The sequence below is a fragment of the Canis lupus genome, chromosome 25 (assembly GCF_003254725.2).
Source record: "Canis lupus dingo isolate Sandy chromosome 25, ASM325472v2, whole genome shotgun sequence".
Lineage (NCBI taxonomy): Eukaryota > Metazoa > Chordata > Mammalia > Carnivora > Canidae > Canis > Canis lupus.
The window spans coordinates 28425118-28446945 of record NC_064267.1 but is presented as its reverse complement, the minus strand read 5'-3'; the positions used below and the strand labels follow the sequence as shown (position 1 = coordinate 28446945).

General features: G+C 36.6%; 1 protein-coding gene across 1 annotated transcript in view; it reads right to left on the bottom strand.

Annotated features, from left to right (window-relative positions):
- The window catches only part of KIF13B (kinesin family member 13B), a 203481-nt gene that overhangs the window by 67941 nt on the left and 113712 nt on the right, over positions 1-21828 (bottom strand). The window contains exons 16-24 of the mRNA XM_049100832.1: positions 20156-20346; positions 19274-19484; positions 18248-18410; positions 14765-14911; positions 13410-13559; positions 12988-13116; positions 7542-7715; positions 5132-5289; positions 3654-3786 (exon numbers count right to left, since the gene is read on the bottom strand). Coding sequence (XP_048956789.1) covers positions 3654-3786; positions 5132-5289; positions 7542-7715; positions 12988-13116; positions 13410-13559; positions 14765-14911; positions 18248-18410; positions 19274-19484; positions 20156-20346 — 1456 coding nt within the window. The remainder of the gene's footprint in view (positions 1-3653; positions 3787-5131; positions 5290-7541; positions 7716-12987; positions 13117-13409; positions 13560-14764; positions 14912-18247; positions 18411-19273; positions 19485-20155; positions 20347-21828) is intronic.

Genomic DNA, 21828 nt, shown 5'->3' with positions numbered 1-21828 from the left:
GGCTCCCTGTGGGGAGCCCGATGTGGGACTCGATCCCAGGACCCCAGGATCACGCCCTGAGCTAAAGGCAGACGCTCAACCACTGAGTCACCCAGGCATCCCGACTTTTTTTAAGTGGATTACCAAACCCAATATACATAGTATTATCTACTTTTAAAAATAAGCAGAGTCAGAAATAAGAATGATAACAACTATCCTGGGTTCACTGCTCTAATCCCAAATAATTTAAAACCATGCTGTAAAATGAAGAACTGAACAGAGAGAAACTGTTCCTTCTCACACACATTTTAATAATATTTATGCCACCCTGTATGTTTACAATGAAGAAGTATTTTAAAAGAAGATACCCCATGTTCCTAAATTACTGACTTCAAAGTTGGTTTATAAATTTTAGGAATGTAAAACAGAATTTGAACAATGGAATTTGAATATACAATTTCAAGTCAGTTACTCTTCCCTTCTCCCATCAGATTTTAATTCCCAAGAGCTCTGCGTTATCAGGGAAATCAATTTAGGCAATCATTAATCAGAAGGCTAGATTTGAAGAGATGGGTTACAGATGTCTTTTGATTTAATATTTTCCAAGGACTATGCATCAGATATTTTGTGGAAAGAGTACCTCAGGAAACATTTTAATTGTCTAAAACAGTTTAGTCATTTCAATTAGCTACATTTTGTTTACTTTGCCTAAAACAGAAAGTAGCCTACTCCCTGTGTGCATCCACACTGGAAGGGGGAAGTACAGGCACTGGGGGGTTGGAGGTTCAAGGTAGGCAAGATCCAGGAACAGCTCACTGTGCCACAGAAAAAGCTTTAAACAGTACACTTTAAACTAATGAACTGAACTTCCTGTAACTACTAATATTTGAGCATTTGTTAACCACAAAACCAGCAATTTCAGATGGTTAACATAATCAGTTCTCCTCTGCTGTTTTCCTGTTCAAGAACAGTAGGTTCTGGTTTTGAAATACATTAAATTCAAATGAGCCTACCATCCAAGTCATTCTATGAACTAGCCACATATGCTTCTATAACCTGTGTTACTGCTTTCCAGATTACTGTTACATGTTATTTTCTCCCCAAACTTACCTAATTCCAACTACTATAACTTTATTGTTGCTGTTTATGTATGAAAAAAAGCTTTTGCATTATTGCTTCAGCACCCAGATTAAGACTCACATCTTTCAAAAAACCTTTCCTGATGAACTCAATGCATCTTTGAACACTTTGAGTAGTAAAGGCTGTCAGAAATATGACAAATACTTATATATTCTATTTATACTAAACCACAGAAAATTATCTGGTCTTGCCTTCCAGGCAACGAATTTCTGAGGCATCCAAAGAAGACAGATAGATAGATATATTATATATATAGCTTCAACAGATGTTCAGAAAAAGATGTTCTTCACACCCTTAAGAGTCCTATTTTATGTATATATCTGATGCTATAATTTAAACTAATTTCCTTTTGATTTAGTTCTTTGCCCATACATGAATGAATTTGCTAGAATTTATTTGCTGGGGTCAGAGAACAAGTGCTTATCACCTTCCTACTAAAACATTCAGAAACTTAAATATTTGAGCAAACTTTTTAAGCAAAATTTCTTTTCCCTTTAATCTTTTCTCACATTCTGCCTTGAATGATTTCAACATTCATTTTTAAGAACTATTCTAATAGTTTACCATTGTTCTAAATTATAGAAACTATCATAGGAGACAATATTCTACTAAATGTCAAATTAATGTAAAGTATAGCAAAAAAAAGAGTTTTTCCAAATCTTCAATGTAAATTCTATTAAGATAATTTCTCTTTAGCTGGTGGCATAGAAACTTGACAGATTATAATCTGCCTGGGGTTAAGTGACAATTCCCACATATTTCTCAGCTACATTGATTTCTGGCAGGTATTCATATCTACTCAGCTGCATTTATTTTTTTTTTAAGATTTTACCTATTTATTCATGAGAGACACAGAGAGAGAGGCAGAGATACAGGCAGAGGGAGAAGCAGGCTCCCTGCAGGAAGCCTGATGCGGGACTTGATCCCAGGACCTTGGGATCACACCCTGAGCCAAAGGCAGATGCTCAACCTCTGAGCCACCTATGCACACCCCCTCAGCTGCATTTATTTAACACATTTGAAGACATATAGAAGACATCTGGTCTTTGTCTTCAGATCCTGACAGAGAGCTCCTAAAACTCAAAACTTCCTGCGTGATAATGATTATAGGTGCATCTTTTAATGATGGAACTTTTAACCTGGCAATTCTTGGTAGGCCCCTAGATAGCTTCAGGAAGGGAGCTGGTGGCCAGAAACAAAACAAAAACAAGCCTTGATTAGAAGTTTGGAACAGGGCGGGGTATGGGGAGGTGCCTGAGTGGCTCAGCTGGTTAAGCGTCTGCCTTTGGCTCAGGTCACAGTATCTCAGGGTCCTGGGATCAATCTCCATGTCGGGCTCCTGCTCAGCAAGAAGCTGCTTTTCCTTCTCCCTCTGCCACTCCCCTTGCTCATGCCTCATGCTCTCTCTGTCTCTCTCTCTCAAATAAATAAAATCCTAAAAAAAAAAAAAAAAAAAAAGAAGAAGAAGAAGAAGTAGAGGTTTCGAACTGTCAGCCCCATCCCAAAACCTCTGTACAGAGCAGAGAAGGGACGGAGATTGAGTTAATCACCCATGGCCAATGCTTTCATCAGTTATGAAACATAATAAACATCCAATGAACATCTAGAGAGGACATGCAAGCTCTTTATCCCTCCTACTATACTTTGTCCCACAAATCTCCTCCATTGGTCTATTATTCTTGAGTCGTATCCTTTATTTTTAAAAAAACTAGAAATAGTAAGTAAAGGGGAGAAGAGTTGGGCAAACTCCTAACTTTGCAGCCAAGTTGGAAAGAACTGAGAACCCAATACTTGGAACTGGCATCTGAAGTGAGGGCAACCTTATGCTTAAATCTGAGCCCTTACACCTGTGGTATCTGACACTAACTTCGGGTGGCTAGGTCTAAACCAAATTGAACTGTAGGACACTCAGTTGATGCCTGCAGAGAATTAGAGAACTGACTGGTATTAGGAGGAAAAGAGCCCTTTCACCTCCCAAGTACCAAGCACTGTGCTTCATATATGGTACCTCTAACCTCATACTAGTCATACAAAGTTGATGTTATCATCACACCTCCACTTTATTTCTAAGGAAAGGTTCTGAGAGGTTACCGAATTTGGTCGCAGATTTAGGGCTAAGCCAGGGGAGATCAAAACTGAACCCTAGCATGTTACTAGACTGTGAAGTGCTTGTTCCTTCTGCCATGTCACATTGTTTCTCCTTAGAGAATCTTTAGAAATATTCTAATGCTGCTTGATATGTTTCCATTGTTTCCTGCAATTTAATACTGAGTCATCTTTTAAAGCTTATCTTTTTGTTTACTTAAACCTAAAAGAAGTTGGTTTTAAAATAATATAATTAGTAAAATTTTTTAAAATGAAAGAAAACAGACATGAAATAGGAGGCAATTTTAATACAAAATATGGACTTGGCTAGTCTAGATTTCATTATCACCAATCTGACATTTCTGCTAATAGGAATCCAATATTAAGCTTTACAGTGCCAAAGAATTTAATGTTAACATTCAAAATGATAACTTTCACAATCTTGTTACCTGCCGGAGTTGAAAGATTCCTCCTGTTGGCACATCCTTTGCAGAAATTACTTCCACAGGGCAGTATTCGCCATTCTCATTCTGTTCCAAGATCTGGACCCAGAATTCCACTTTTCTGGTAACTTCACTCCATCTAGGAAATAGTTGAAGTTCTTGGAAAATCATACATTTCTATTTCAATACAGGCAGCTTAGGATCCTTCACATGAGAACTAACAATGATAATGAGGTCAAAACAGAATAATTCAATAGAATGACCTATAGTTCAGTGAGTTAATATACTAGCAAATATAATTAAAAGCAAAACAAAACAAATTTAACATCAGAACTGAAATGGTTCCTTCATCTCATTTAAAAAGGTATGATAATCACCAATCTATTCACCAATCTATTCAAAGTGGTTCAAATATGGTAATCAGAGGCCCAAAAGCAAGTACAGTGATTATCTTTTCATAGATAAAGGTAGTGATATATATGCTTGATTTTGTAACTTGACAAGCATCTTTGCTCAGATTAATAACAGAATCAAGAAAAAAACTCAATGTCTAGTTTAGGATCTACTGAAACATTCTAAATGCAAAAAAAGAACATCTGGTTCTCTTCTATAGTAAGATGGAAAGCACAAACCATGCTCTTTCAGTCATTCCCTTTTAACTCTTCTTTTTATAATCCTGGTCAACAAATAAGCCTGCCTCCTTCCATGATTGATGGCATTTCAAAAGAACTTTGTGCTAAAGTCAAAATAAGTAAAACCTGAATTCTAGAGTATATCTTGATCCATCCTCCCTACAGTTGATTAATTAGAATTCAGAATAATAAGCAATTATTCTCCAAAAATTCATTCATTCTTCATTCTTAACTAACTTCTCTTCCATCACTCTTCAAAGTTCACTCCTCCAAGAAGTTTAAATGTGCTATAAATACCCTGGAAACAATAGTATCTATCCCTGGGATACTGATAACGCACAGGAAAGGGTTATCTTTATAAATGGCAGTATTAATCTCTAGCAATTCTTTAAAATTATAAATGGAAGGGGGACTGGGGTGGCTCAGTTGGTTAAGCATCTGCCTTTAGCTCAGGTCATGATCCCAGGGTCCTGGGATCAAGCGTCATGTCAGATTCCCTACTAAGCAGCCTGCTTTTCCCTCTCCTTCTCAGCTCATGCTCTCTCTCACTATCTCTGTCTCTCTCTCAAATACATAAATAAAATCTTTAAAAATAAAATAAAATAGGCAGCCAGGGTGGCTCAGCGGTTTAGCACCACCTTCAGCCCAGGGTCTGATCCTGGAAATCCGGGATCGAGTCCCATATTGAGTCCCATATCGGGCTCCCTGTGTGGAGCCTGCTTCTCTCTCTGCCTGTGTCTCTGCCTCTCTCTCTCTCTGTGTGTGTGTCTCTCATGAATAAATAAATAAAATCTTTTTAAACAACAAATAAATAAAATAATATATGGAACCAGAAGGATATCTAAAATTCACCTATCCCGAAGACTACGTGTTTTTGCTTGAATAATCCCCAAATCCCACAGGGCTGGGTTTTTCCGAGGATCATTCATCTTATGGCCATATACTTCAATTGCCAATGCTCCTTCTGAAAGATGCTCAATGAAGTCTTCAGTAATGTTAACAGAAAACTCCTGAAAAAAAAGTAATTATAGAAAGGAAATACTTTCTGGTAACTTTATGATTACTTATATCCACCATCATATAGCTACTTCATCATGGAGAAGAGAAATGAAAAAAAATGTTTTAATTATAGAACAGAACTATCATCTAACATGCATAATGAATGCTCAGATGGTCTAAGGTTCTTGACTTTAAACATAAGTCTAACTCTGATTTTTTAAAATACTTTTCACTTTGAAAATCTATTATGGGGATCCCTGGGTGGCGCAGCGGTTTGGTGCCTGCCTTTGGCCCAGGGCGCGATCCCAGAGACCCGGGATCGAATCCCACATCGGGCTCCCGGTGCATGGAGCCTGCTTCTCCCTCTGCCTGTGTCTCTGCCTCTCTCTCTCTCTCTGTGACTATCATAAAAAAAAAAAAAAAGAAAAGAAAATCTATTATGAAAAACCAGTATTGTGTTTTATTTTGTTAGCAATATTTGGGAAGCCATTTTTAAAGTATAAATAATTATATTAAGAATTCCAGGGCAGCCTGGGTGGCTCAGCAGTTTAGCGCTGCCTTCAGCCCAGGGCCTGATCTTGGAGACCCAGGATCAAGTCCCATGTCGGGCTCTCTGCATGGAGCCTGCTTCTCCCTCTGCCTGTGTCTCTGCCATTCTCTCTCTCTCTCTCTCTCTCTCTCTCTCATGAATAAATAAATAAAATCTTAAAAAAAAAAGAATTCCAACAATGATCTACAATGTCTTGATATAAAAGTTATTAGAAGCAATAAGGGAGCAGTGTGTTAGAACAACAATTTTTTCTAGCTTTTAGGAAGCTAATTATCTCCACTAATAGAGTAAGGAAATAAATAATGATCATCAATACAAAAAAATCTAATTTTTAAAAATTCTCTTAATCTGTCCATCTTTACAAGACACATATGACAGCATTTTATAGTAAGCATTAAGCTCCAAAACAGTTTATTGTAAAAAGTCATAGAATATACACTTTCTTTCTCTCTCTCAATCTTTAACACACTAAAGGTATTTCTACGTTTAAAAGAGATTAGAAAGAGACCTCTCCCTCAAAAAACTTGAGATGGATCAACTATGGTATAGTAGAAACAAAAAATCTAGAGTCTGACCATCCTGACTCTTCTAATTACTAGTCATGGGAAAACGGACCTCTCTGAACTAGCTGCTTCTGCTAAAAACAAACAAATATTATCATTGAATACAACTGTGGTAAAGATCAAGTGAAAGAATAACAAAGTCCTTAGTAGAGCGTTAAGTGTTCAATAAAGTACATTTTTGTCTCTTTTCTATCTTCACTTTCTCTAAAACACTAGTTTCCTAAACTTTTTAGATGACAATTTCTCCAATAATCTTATACAAAACATGGATTCATTTGAGTGTGTGTGTATACACATACACACACACACACACACACACATATAGTTGACCCTTGAACAACATGGGGATAACAGGTACCAAACCCCCGTGGAGTCAAAAATCCACACACTAACTTTGACTCCCGAAAAACTTAACTACTAATAGCCTATATTGACCAGAAAGTCTTTCCAATAACATAAATAGTTGATTAACACATATTTTATATGTCATGTATATTATGTAGTGTATTCTTACAATAAAGTAAGCTAGGGAAAAGAAAACATTATTAAGAAAACAAAAAAAAAAAAAGAAAAAGAAAGAAAGAAAACCAAAAGGGGGGCACCTATGTGGCTTAGTAGATTAAGCATCTGACCCTTCATTTTGGCTCAGGTCATGATCTCAAAGTTGTGAGACTGAGCCTCACATCAGGTTCCGGGCTCCTTATGGAACCTGCTTGATTCTCTCTCCCTCTGCCCCCCCTCCCTAAAAAACTAGTCAATTAAAAATAAGTAAAATATTTTTTTAAAAAAGGAAACCAAAAGGAAAAGAAAATGCATTTACAACCTGTGTTGTGCAAGGGTCAGCTGTATATATATTGACATAAAAGTAAATTTTTATTGTGGAGGAGTTAAGGAGCACTGACACTTTAGTGTTCCGTCCCCCCGCCCAGCTTTACTGAGATACAGATGACATATAACACTGTGCTAATTTAAGGTGTACCACTAGTGTATTGATGACATTTCAGGTTTTGGCTCCAACCACACTCTAAGAAATTCTGATTCAAGATCTATGTTGATACCATATTATTCAACAAAATAATGCTCATTTTACAGTCAGTCCTGTTTTTACCTAAGTAATCAAATGTTAACCATGTTTGGAAAACCAACTTACATTGCAGTGATCAAAGACAACCATGCACTGAGGCTCCTTGCTGACAGGAGAGGAGGAGGAGGTATCCACTTCAGGTGCAACAGTTACTGGCTCCTGCTGATCCCAGAAGCTGTATTTGCAGAACACAAAGTGGGACAGATGCTGTGGCAACCCAGTGGCCTGGAGTATTTTAACCTGAAGGAAAAGTGAGGCTCTGTTTTTAACTCAGAAAAGGTGCAATAATAAGTACCTTGAATCAGATATGGGTCCCAGTCTTGGCTGTATTACTACTGGTTTTTGTTGACCAAATCCCCTTCACTCTGGGCAGTATTTCCTCAACTGCGTAATGCTGACAAGAACTGTCGTGTTTAGTAAGAGGTTGACACATGGTAACAATGACCTTGACTATAAACTCGGGATATTTTCAAGCATTTAGAGGCCAATTCTAGTTTCTTACAACATCACTATGATCATCATATAATGATAATAATAATAATAATAATAATTGGCTCAAAAAAATAAAAGTTCTCAACCATCAACACCATTCAATGATATGAATTCAGCTAACTATGGACAGGTCCCAAGAACATAAGATTGTTAGGAATGATAAATGAAGAATGAAATCAGCATAGGTGCCAATAAGGAACATTCAGTAAAGGGCAAAAAACATTTATTTGATATTCTGAAGGATAAAAAAATAACAAGGTTCTTGAGTAGAACATTACATGGTACTAGAGAATTTTTTGGAAAATTTTAAAGGCATTAGGAAGGTATACTTTGAAGATCTGGAGGGACAAAAGGAGGAGATTAAAGATAGTGAATGTTGATGATCTCTGTACCAACTCTTACTGAATGCCTTCTCTATGTGGACTTAGGGGCGATGAATCAAAGGAAATGCATCCTGGGCGTAGGAGTGTAGAATTTTGTGATAACAACATGCAGTTAGAAATAGATGTCTAATCAGACCCAAATGCACCAGGAATAAATGCCCATAATGGATTTAAAGCAGTCAAATATTCTAAATATTTCTTTTGGTCAGCAGTGACAGGTTGATTTTTAAGTTGGAATTTTTGTGATAAGTTGTGACATTCTAAAACTCCTCCAACTATAAAGGAAACTAAATTCTAAAATTAATTAAGCAAAACTAAATTCTAATTTTAGAATTGACTGGGCTGACTTTCATATGATTGAGCACTGATCATTTATTATGTTTTTCACTTGGTCACTTCCTGCATGTTGTATGATGTGCTATGCATCCAGTAAATAAATTTAACAAAAATAAACTTGAATATGTGGCCAAAGCTGATGTAGTTCAACAACCACAAATATAATTGTCTTAACGTTTTAGGGTGCATTAATAATAACACAGAATATCGTGCAAAGCAGATGACTATTTTCTTCTATACCAGGCACTTATATAATGGGTAGGCAACTGTTGAGAAATCCTATTACTGTTCATTTTTCCCTACAATGGCAACAAGAGTTTGAAACATTTAGATATCAATTCTCTGAAAGGCTACAAAAAGACAGATTGACTAATGCAATTTATTTGTCCAAACCCAAAAGAGTGAGCAATCAGTGTTTGGCAATTAATTTTTTGTTAAATTTTAAAAACCATCACTTTTTTCATTAAGTTTTAAAAAATTTTTTAGTATATTCTTCAAGGTGAGACAATGTGATATTTGAGAAGATTACAAGATTTTTGTAGAACAAAGATCTAAATAAAACTCTCTGTCACATATTAGCTTCTGTTTTTGAGCAGATTAAATTCTTAGTTTTCTTAGGCTGAGATTTCGCCTATGTGAAACAGGATAGCTACCTACCTAATGATGATGTAGTGTGAGGAATGATGCTGGTGTGAGGAATGACTGTACAAATAAAATGAAATGAACAAAATCACATCCAAGTACTGAATGGACAGATGTTTGATACATACTTCTCTGTGATTAAATTCCATCAAAAAGCCAATATTTTTTCTTAAAAATCAATCTCAATTTTAAGATCGAAATACATTATAAGATTTTATATGCTGACCTATATTCTACAGGCAACTTTCAGGAATAAGACTGCCAGGAATGAAGAATATCAGGAATGAGGAATAGCCTCATACCCAGAACATAGTTTTTGTTTTTTGTTTTTTAAGTTTCTGCATACAGAAATCAAAATCACCACAAGGTGTCAGAATACCATAGACTTTGACTTGCCACTGCTCAATATAAAGCCCAAGAATGTCAGAAGACATGCTGTTTGGGGTTTTAAAACATACTAATTTAATTTAATGTAAAGATATTTAAAGATATCAATATTTAATATGCACATACTTATTTTTCATCACAAAAAACACAATCCAGACTGCTTTTATAAGCTGGTGATAAATTATCACCTATTATTAAGTGTCCCAGACTGATTTCATTTTTTCCATCAATATTTTTGTCATATAGTCTATCTTCTTCCTTTTACACAAAGACTATTACATGGTTAGAATATAGGAAATGCCCATGGGTTAGGGTTGTGTCAAAAGGACTCCAAGACAACTGAAGAGAAGCACATGGGTCAAAGATGGGATCAACTGAGGTTCAATATAGGTAATAAATACAATGGATTGAAACACATCAAATATATCTAAATTGAAGAGCTCATAATGATATTTGGCTGAAAATAAAGTAAAATCTCACTGGTTACTTTTGTATACTAGAAGGAAAACCAATTAATTTTTCTGAAAATGAGATTTTTTTTAAAGGAGAATAGAATGGAGTATTTACCCTGCCTTTCCTATACATATCTCTGAAGAGCAAAATACTTGATTTAATAGGAAAATTCTCTCTAGAAAAGAATTCTAGCTAATAAATGAGGGGTGACAGAATTATAGTATCATTCTTTTCTAACTCCTAATGAAATATCTAGGTAATAATCACCAGTAATTGCTAACATCCCCAAAAGAAAGCCTTCTGATGGAAGAACACCCCACCACCTATAAAATGTCCTTGCTATTCTCCTTCCCCATTTAACATCTTCATATCTAATTACCAATTTACAGCAAATACATCTTAACCCATTAAATAACACCCATCAGCAAAATCCAGATTATGAGAAAATACAAGACAACAACCCAATTTCTACAACAGATAAATTGTAGGGTAAGAGAAAAAGAGAGAATGAGAGAAAGGAAGCAAGCAAGCACAAGTGCCAGCACCTAAAGATTAAGATAGATTTAACAGACACCTCAAACAAGACAATCAAGGAAACTGGGTATCTCAAGAAAGTATTAATTTTTGATTATGATATAATGGCTTTTTTAAAGTACTCTTCTTTTGGAGATACATACTAAACTAGTATAGATGAAATATGATGTCTGGAATAGCTTCAAAATAATTCATGGGAAGGGGATAGTACAGAGTAGCTTAAGTGGATGAGTGAAATAAGACTGACCATGAGTTGATAATTCTGAGGAAAGGTGGGTGGGGATTAATAACACTTTTCTCACTACTTTGTCTATGTTTGATATCTTCCATTAAAAAAACTTAAGATATTTAACTTTATTTTTTGTAATCTTTTTTATTTTTATTTTTTAAAATTTTTATTCATTTATTCATGAAAGAGAGAGGCAGAAACACAGGCAGAGGGATAAGGATGCTCCATGGAGGAAGCATGACATGGGACTTGATCCCCGGACTCTGGGATCACACCCTGAGCTAAAGGCAGATGCTCAACTGCTGAGCCACCCACATATCCCTAACTTTTTTTTTTTTTTTTAAGCTTATGTTATCCAGGATATACTACTTTTTTCAGTGATGATTTTTTTCCAAGTGAGACAGTATCCTTGTACTAATGTAAACTTTCACACAGCTGCATTTACTAGTCTAACATCTTTTAAATGGGCTGTTATGGAATGTCATCAAGTCTATGTTCCAACATTGCGAATCATATCATCTCAGAAAAAAATGTTCTAGAATCATGGATAACACAATGAAAGATTCACCTTTTAATGAATTAAGAATCCCCCCCCCCATTCTGAAGTATCTGCCTTAAACATTTGAGGCCTTAATATATGCAAGCAAAGACCCATAGAAAGGAAGCCATCTCTAATAGCTACAGCTTCCGCATAGCCTGCCTCACTCCTTTTGGTATCCATTCTAGAAATATTTACTGAGACACAGGACTGGACTGAGATGGATTATGAAATTAGAGTTAAGTTTAGGATTTTTTTCACTGCACTTTTTAATCGCCTTCTTCTCACTTGTACACTGTTCCTATGACCCTCATGGATTTCTCTTCCTCAAAAACCTTTTAAGTGGTTCCTCCAGTGATTCTCAACCAATGGCACAAAGGCCCAGCGAGGGTATATTTAGAAATGTATGAGAGGATTTTTTTTCATTGTCATAATGAGTAACAGAGGTGGCACTGACTACACCAATTGGATAGGAGTTCAGGAATATAATGACCTACTTAAAATTTACCTAGCAATTATCCATGAAAAAAATAAAGCACCTCATGGAGAAAGAGTTTTACATAACATGCTCTCCTTCAGTTTCACTCTGAGTCTTGTTTCCAGAATTTTTCCTCAGACTTTACTCTGAGTTAATTATCTCTCCTCTATGTCCCAAAACATATCTTGTCTACCTCTCTCAGAGCACTTGGGTCACATGATATTGGGAATCTTCTGTTCACTTGTGTGTCCCCCTTACACATACACACAAACTACACAGGTTGTTCCTTAAGAAAAGAAGTCCTGCCTTTTTCATCGTTATATTCCCAGCATGATGTCTGACACATAATACTCAACAGTGTTCATGAATGGCACACCTCGGAAGGTTAGAAAGAGTAGGGTTTGAGGTCAGCACATCTGGAATAGCATACGCAAATGCACATTGGTAACGAGAAACAAAAAAAAAACGTGGAAAAACAGTGTGAACAGAATCGGGGCTAGGATGAATCACAAGCATAGCAGAAGTCAAGAGGTCTAATAGGAGGAGGAAATTTATGTGAAAAAAAACTGTTTTTCTGCAGAGAAGTTCAGACAAACATCCATATAACTTTGGAGCAGAATGGTCCAGAAAAAAGAAGTGACTTATCCTACAGGCTTTATAGAGGAAGACAATGGAAGTACCTAGCTGAGTGGTAAATCAGTATATACAGGGACACCTGAGGGCTCAACAGTTGAGCATCTGCCTTTGGCTCAAGGTGTGATCCTGGTCTGGGGATCGAGTCCCGCATCAGGCTCCCTAGGAGGAGCCTGCTTCTCCCTCTATCTCTCTGCCTCTCTCTGTGTGTCTCTCATGAATAAATAAATATTTTTTTTAAAAAACAGTATATACAATGAAATATGGTCTCTAGAATACCAATACTAAAGATTTATTTAGGAACAGATACTTTCAAAATTTGAAAAAGAACAGCATTTATTGTCTAACTACCTACAACCCTCAAATCAGCTACACTTCCACTGCTTCGAAATGAAACTGGGACTTACCATGCACACAAGTCTGTTTTCTTGGGTTTCCTTATCACAGGAAAGATCTATGCTGTCATCACCTCCAGCAATTCTTTCCCCAATGTCACCACTGATTCGCATCACCTCTACATGCAGCCGACCTGCCACCTATAACAACAGAGGAAAAGCAGGTACTCTTTCCAGATTTTGTTCTTTCTTCAGCTTTAGAATCAAATGGTTGGGTTAAAAGTAAATGACAATTTAGAAGCCTAGGTTCTAACAGTTACTTCTCCTCAAAGTACTGGAATAATCACCATCAAGAAGATGGAAAAACATGTATTAATAATACACATAAATAGCATTTGTTATTAATGACAAAGAGTCACAACAATATCCTATCAACACTCTACTGCTTCTTAAACTTTTCTCTGAAGAGTACAAGGCATGAAAAGACAACTAACCTCTCCTTTCTGGTTGACAATTGGAACAGCATACTGTAACTTCACATCATAGAAGAGTGACTCGAGGAAAACATTCGCCACCCCAATAAGACTGTGATTTTCCTGCTCATCATAGAATGGATCAGCACGCTTAAAGTAAGATCGTATGACCTTTAAAGAGATTTTAGACATTGCAACTTCAGAAATCACTTAAATTAATTCAACCTACTACCACTTTTTGATGGCCTCTAATAAAGTTATTAAACTTAGGTTAAGCATAGCACTGGATTACACACACTATTCCTCACTCCCTATTTTAGAATAATGGTCAACATCCTTCACCCATGACAGCCATCTCAGAAATATGTCATTACATTTATCACTTCTTTTTCGTTATGTGGAAATCTTGCCATAAAAACAGAGAAAACCAATTGACTAAAAAAGTGAGTCGAGTATACAAAAGTACTCTTCAGTTTTCATTCATGTCTATTCCACTTGTTCCTGCCAAATCATAAGATACAGTGCCACCAAGGAGAGCTGACCCCCTTACATGAGAGTGCTTTCTTTTTTGTAAATTGTTAATGTTTTATTTCTAGGCTAAAATATAAGAAGAGTATGGAAGAAAAAAGAAAAGGGAAAAAATTTTGAAGAAAAAAAATGTCATCTAACTATAAAATATCATTTTTATTGATGACAATCTGGAAAAAATAAACATGTTTTTAAAAAACAAGATGCTAAAAATAAAAATAACAAACAAGAGGGAAATAAACAACTCTATGTGGAAACAAGACCAGTGTTGAAAATTATAAAAACATACATGGTATGTATTTCTGTTTTAAAATATGCACAAGTACGTGGCTGACCTAAATGGGAAAAGCTGCAACTTGAGAAAGTTCGACAAGTACAGCTGTACAGCACCCATCTTAGGATCAAAACTCCTTTAAAATCTGCTCTTAGTAATATAAATATTAAGATACCACTGATGTTCTATTCAAAAAAGAGGTATTGTAAGTTTCTGTTAGCAAAGTGTGGAGAAGTGGGGAGAGAATGAATAAGGTGTGGTCTCTGTCCTGAGTAAATTCACAGTCCAGTACAGAAGCAGACACTTGTGACACCAATAGATGTCAGAATGGAATGTAGAAGATTCTACTAGAAATCCAGAGAACACAAAATGAGGAAAAGAAAGAAGATGCCAAAAAAAATAGGCTATTAAGTTTCTTGATTAGCCAAATAATTTAGAGGATTAAAATAAGTATTATTCTAGATTCAGGATTACTATTTTAGAAGAATGAATAATTCTTCCCTAAAAAAATGGGTAGGCTCCTTCTTGCTTGATTCCTTCTATAACTACCAGTTATTTTTCTCAGATAACTTACTGGGGTATCTTCTTCACACTCCTTCCACTCCTGATAAAGGTCTCTCATATCCAGTAACCTGTTGTCCAGTTTTTCTAGAGACCAAATCTGTTTTCCTTTTCCTTTTCTTCTCACCTGGATTGCAGGTTCACTAAGAAGAGAGCCTCTCTGTAAAACAGAAAGAGTGATCATGTGACACATAAAGATATCCTCATGGAAGTCAACCCTGAACATTCTATACATACCAGTCAAATGTCATCAACCAAACTTGAAATTGCTATCCTTCTCTATCCAGTTCAGTACAAACCTTCTCAGAAATCTTACAAGCTTATTATAATGCCATTATATCCAACTGTGATAAAAATTTAAATTATGTAAATTAGATGTAATTTTATAAAGTAAATTCATATAGTAAGTTATTCATCTAGTAAACTGGATATAAATTTAAATCATATTTATTTATTCTTCTGGGTTTTAAACATTAGTAAATCAACATGATTTAGTCTTTTGGATTTTAAACATTTGGGATTTAAACATTAATAGGAAATTGTTATTTGTCCATCATATGATCAGAGTATCAGTGGGTAGAAAAAAGAGTCATAAGCATTGAATAGCAAAGGAAAGTTTGCTAGGATGCATACCTAAGAAATGATCGCTTACTTTTCAAAAGTTTTAATTTAAAAACAATTTTTAATGGGTAGTTTCTTAATGTGTGGTACAAAACACAAAATGTTTAAAAGAGCAACTGTGAAAAGAATCCCATTTACCCATTTCGAGGCAACAAATTATAACAGTTTGTAGATATATATAATTTAAAATTTTTAAAAAAACCAGTATGGAACTAGATAGAGATGTTGGTCACACACCACAGTGAATGGACTAAATACCACTGAACTGTTGACTTCATCTTTTTTTTTTTTTTTTTTTGAAAGATGGGAGAGATGGGGATAGAGAGAATCTTAAGCAGGGTCCAAAACCCAGCACAGACCCTTAAGATCATGACCTGAGCCAAAATCCAGAGTCAGGACTCTTAATCGACTGAGCCACCCAGGTATCCCTAAACTGCTCACTTTAAAATGGTTTATTTTATGTTACGTGAATTTTCCCAGGGAAAAAAAACTCCTAGAATTTAATGAAGTTTTTCCGGTTTGTAAAAGCAATAAGGGTTTGAGTTTTTTTTTAAGATTTTATTTATTTGAGAGAGAGAAAGAGAGAGACCATGAGTGAGAGGAGCAGAGGGAGAGGCAGAGAAAGAATCTCAAGCAGACTCCCTGCTGAGCACGGACTCCCCCCTTTCTCCCCCTCTGCCATGTGGGGCTCCATCCCAGGACCCTGAAATCATGACCTAAGCTGAAACCAAAAATCAGAAGCTCAACCAACTGCGCCACCTAGGCACCCCAGAGCAATGTGTTTTTTATATAGAAACAGTTTTTAAACTCTTAAAACTACAAAGTAGAAAATAAAAATTCCCTTGTGTATCTCCCCCAGAGCGAAGTTATCCATCAATTACCTAATCAATTTAGATTTACTGGATCATTTGTCAACTATTTAGATAGGTGTACTCAGAACTTTAGGAAATTTTGAAATACACCAATGTTACTTTAACATCTTACTTATTATAATCCTTTCCAAGAAACCAAATTTACATAACAGTAGATTCTCAGTTCAGAGCTCAAAAATTACCACCCTCTCATATACTATAAAGGCCCTTCTACCTTATACTCAGCCAGCTAGGGAATAAATACAAAGAGCTCATCAATGATCCACAAGGAGTGGTATTGCAGGCAGAGAATGCTAGAATGGGAAGAAAATGGCAACCAGCAATATGCTGCAGCATCATCATGACTTGGCCCTCCTGCAACTATAACAAGAACTGGGAAAAAGAAAAAAGAAATTTCTGCCTCTTACCAAAATCATGAGAAAGAGAGTCGAATACAAGACCAAGAAGAGTAAGACCAAAACAAACAACAGTGCTCACAGCATGGCCAAGACATTAAGTGAAAAGAAGCTTGCAAGTACCAAAAACAAAAGATTTTGTTGGACAAAAGGTTTTGTTGGCCTGGCCTGAGTTCAGGAGACTCTCTCCGTAAGAAATAACTTCCTTGTCCAGCTCCTCTCCTCTCTCTGAGGGAAATCTGAAAATACTAATCTATTAAATCGTAATATAAGCAAAGATTAGTAGCTATTAACATGTTAACAAAGGCTGCCCTCACTCCAGTAATGTACAGCATCTCCATCAGCCTTGGAAACAGCTCAACGAACACAACATCAGGGGTATAGGAGAGAGAGATGCAAATGATGCATCACTTCTAGGTATTGACTTGACTGCCTGGAGGCAAGGTTGCTTCTTTCAACAAAGCCCGAGCCAGGATACACAGGAAAAAGCTACAGACAGTCATGCTTAATGGGGAAAAAATGGTTATGTTTCTGTTTTTCCAACTGAAACACTACAGAATGGAAGAAGACCTTGCTCTGCTCAGTATGCTAGAAGAATCTAAGCCCTATACCTTCTGCCCATGAGTGGTTTTCCTCTACTGCTTTTTGTCTGAGTTTCACTGCACCCATGGTTTGCCCTATAAATACCAACAAGCAAAATAAAGTTCTAGGTTCAAATTACACAGAGAATAGGTATCAAAAGACACATCTCCATAAAGCAATGAGTGCATCACATTCACAATACCTATATTACTCAAAACATTAAGCATCATATTTGCCAAGTATCTATTTTGTGAAAACATTGACCTTGAGGCTGTGATGTCACAAGAAGAGAGATGTGGTCATGGCTACCAAATCAGAATAGAATACCCAAAGGATTCATTAAAGCTTTGCTGTGTCGAATACTGTGGGAGAAACAAATCACATGGACCCTCAAAATATTTATCTGAATACCAAATTCTATATACTATCAAAAATTATATATGAATATGATCAAGAGCTAGAAAAGAGCCTTAAAATCAAAGAAAACAACTGGATGGCAAAGATAGAAATTTTTGATGGGATTTCCACCTTCCCTACATTTTATTAAGGTTACTACATTACATAAAAAAAAAATTGTAATCGTGAATATACACATAAAAGAACTAATAAACAGTTTTGCAAAGCAATCAATTAGCAAGTAAAAATAACATGATATACACAAAATAAACACAACTTAAGTGGCTATAGAGTGGTAACAGAATGGAGGGCAAAAACCACTTTCCAAAGATCCATCAGGAAAAGACTTTTCAGAAATCATATAAACAGACTGGAAGAAAAGGGAGCTGAGTGAAATAAATTGGTGGGGTGTGGTGGGAAAAGGTGGAGAGGATGGTTCTAGTGGACAAAGAACACATATGCACAAAGGCAGAGAATTAAAAGCAAATGAATTCTACTGAAGAGTGGAGAACATGTACAGAAGGATGTAGACTGCAGAGAGTGTACGTAAGGATGAGGGCAAACCCATGGGTGTTGAAATAACATGGGTGAAACAGACAGCAGTTTGTCTCCCATTGACAGCAACCTCACCTTCCTGTTGGCATCAAGGCTGGAGGCTGGAATCTGCAGGGTTACTTTGTACTCTGTTCTTTTATCCAGTTCCTCTGCAATGTAACTCGCTTCTCTCACCAACAGATTGGCTTTCACAATTTGTTCTCTCAGCCTTAGCAGACTGTTATTCAGTGTTGCCTCTCTTTTAAAAAAGGGGGGGGAGGTGAAGGATAACCATCAAGCAGCACATCAGAGTATTAGGTAGTACGCAATATGTTAATGCCAAACTGCGAACCAAGCTCTACAACCACCTTTTGCATACAGGGAATATATTACTGACACCGACCCATGCACGCTCGTGTAACAAGCTGGCCATTGATTAGGACAGTGTTTCAAAAATTTGATGGTGTCTACAAACCTCCCCCAGGGGATCTTGAGAAACTAAAGATTTTGATTCAGCAGGTCTGAGGTGGGGCCTGACACACTACACGTCTATCAATCTCCACCTGACAGAGATGCTGCCTGTCTGCAGACTAAACTTTGGATAGCAAGAGGTTAGTTAAGTACAGTTGGTAACCATGGATGAGACATTTGAGTGCAATGCTAATTAGCCCATAGAGTTCAAACTTGCAATCTGCATCTCATTAGCACCATGCTTTACCTACCTGAGCTAATCAGTCCAGATAACCACATTTCTTTTTTTTTTTCCTTTTTTTAAAAAGCATCTACCCAAGCTTCAGAACCTAGAGTATAATACAATGATAAAGTATAACTTCTAAGTACAAATACTTGCTTATTCAAATCCAAAAGCCATACAAACTAAAATGGGGCAGCACTTCACATGGACAACTTTAAATAAATCAATCTAAATTGGTAATTCTCATTTTTCTCAAAAATGAAAAAAAGATAATGCCAAAAAGTTCTTATTAATTAAGCTACAACATTCTTTCTTAATATAATTCTATTTCAAGTAATGTCTAGATTTCTCCGTACTGTGTCTTACCTAGGTAGGTTAAAGTGTTGAGCATATGCTATGCACACTTAATAAAGGCCCTATGCACCTACCTCTCTTCAGCCCACTGTCTCAATCGCTGTTGAGCGCTGGGTGAGTGGAAAGAAAACCTGTCCCCACTACGACAGTTTTGTTTCTCAGGAGACAGCCTTCTTCGTAATTGCTCCAATTCATGTTCATACATAAGCCTCTGGCGTTCTAATGCAGATCGTTTTTCTTCTTCATGCTGTTGTTCTAGGCTGTTCAATATGGACTGCATTGGATCTAAACAAGAGTTTTTTTTTAAGGTAAATAATGAACAAAAAGTAACAGTATAACACAATAGATTTCAAACGTTGTTCTATATTGCTATGCAGTTTGTCATCCTAATTAGTAAGTGAATATTTCTTGAAGAGAGTGTGGAATAAATTCAGTTTTCCTTACTCCCAACCACTCATCATATCATCTATACTGTCAGATACATGCCAAACTGTCTTCCATACAGGAAAAGCAGGCCTACTGCACGTTCTACACATAACCTAAGAGTGGCAGTGGCAGTCAAGTTTCAAACCTGAAAAATTCTATCAATGAGAACAAACTTTGCAGTGATTTGTAATCAAGGCTGAAAGAATGAAAAGTTTTTATAAATGTTATAAATTAAAAGAATATAGAGAATAACTAAGATTTCCTTTTTTTTTAACATTTAAAAAGTCTCAGTCATAAACATTTTTAGCTTTCCATCAACTTTAAAAGATTCTAGAGGCACCTGGGTGGCTCAGTAGTTGAGCATCTGCCTTTGGCTCAGGCCTTAATCCCAGGGTCCTGGATCGAGTCCCACACCAGGCTCCCCGCAGGGAAGCCTCCTTCTCCCTCTGCCTATGTCTCTGCCTCTCTCTCTGTCTCTCATGAATAAATTAAAAAATACATATTTTAAAATGCACAACAGATCTGCTCACCATTATTACCCAGGGCCTTCATAGTGACCTCCATTTGTGCATATTCATAATTGAAGTTGATTTCACTGGACACCTCACTGGAGGAGTCTCCATCTACATCCAGCTGCTCTGAACTGGTTTCATTCTTCATGGAGATATCATGTTCATCATCCTCTCGATCTGCTTTCTTTTTCTTTTTAGGCAAATTCAGTCTTGGTGGAAAAAAAGAGTATTATTTTTAAAATAAAGATATGCATTTATTCCATTCATTAAATACTGGTATTTGCTAGATGCCAAGGGGGTACAATGTAAGGGTAAGGCAATTAATTACTATACTCAGGAATTTTATCCTCTAGTAGTAGAAATAAACACACACGCATGAGCAAATAGTTACAACAGACCATGTGACTTGGGGCCACATGACTGTGACAAGCTAGGTGCTGAAGAAAAGCTGAGGACCACTGAGGAGTAACAACAGAAAAGATGACAGAGTAGGAAGTCATCTGAGCCAAGTCTTAGAAAATAAGGAGAAAGCAGGGCAGTTAGGGCAATGGGAACAGCATAAGAAGAGATATAGAGCTGGAAACTCTCATAGCCTCTGGAGAAATTATGAATAAAACAACATAGTGGTATGTGAAGTTTGTACAGAAGAGGTTATGGGAGATAATACTGGAAAGATCAACTTATCCCAAATTATGAAGGCCTTGAGTACTAAGCCAAGCAGTTTACACTTGATTTAGTTTGAGAAGGAAAAAAAAAGGAAAAATATTTTCTGCATACTTTGTACCCCTCTACCTTTTCCCCAGTAATCAAAATATCGACTGGCCTACAAGCAACTGATCTCCATTAGCTATAAGAAAAGTCAGTCTGATATCCCAAGCATGGTGACCAGTGACAGGAAGAGAACCAGAGCAGGATTTCAGTTCTATACAATCTCTAGCCCATCCTTCCCTGGCAACACAACAGCAATTTTCTATGGGAAACAATGTGTGCAGTCCCAGAACAGGTACTTTCTCAGCCTCCCTTGTAGTTAAGAGGCATATTCTAGCAAATGAGACAAAAAATGGAAGGTTGCTAGAGACTCTGGGAAGACTTCCGCTTTTTCTGATCAAGCAGATAGGGCCTTCTCCCTCATTTTCTTCGTATGTGCCTGGATGCTGCTTTGATATCTGGAGTGGCATAGCCATCTTTAGACCACAGGGAAATGCCAAGACAATGAGATAGTGACAAGCCTTCTGCTATGACAGTTTTGAGAGGCTTATTAGCCAATGCCAATAAACATCCACCTTGGGATTTCTTATTTGGTCAGTGAAACAAACTGTCTAAGCTATTATAGTCAAGTTTGCCATTATATATAGCTGAAAACATTCCTAAATGAAATACAAACTTTATATTTTTTAAAGATTTCATTTATTTATTTGGGAGAGAGAGGGAGAGAGAGAGAGAAAGAGAACAAGCAGGGGGGAGGGGCAGGGGGAGAGGGACAAGCAGACCCACTCACTGAGCAGGAAGCCTGACATGGTGCTCAATCCCAGGACCCCAGGACCATGACCTGAGCTGAAAGCAGGCATCTAACCAACTGAGCCACCGAGGAACTCTGAACCTTATTTTGCTTTACTGTTTTTCCGAATTTTATCTTACAAATTAGGAAACTAAAACTACTACTTTTCCCATAAAAAAAAATAAACAAATTG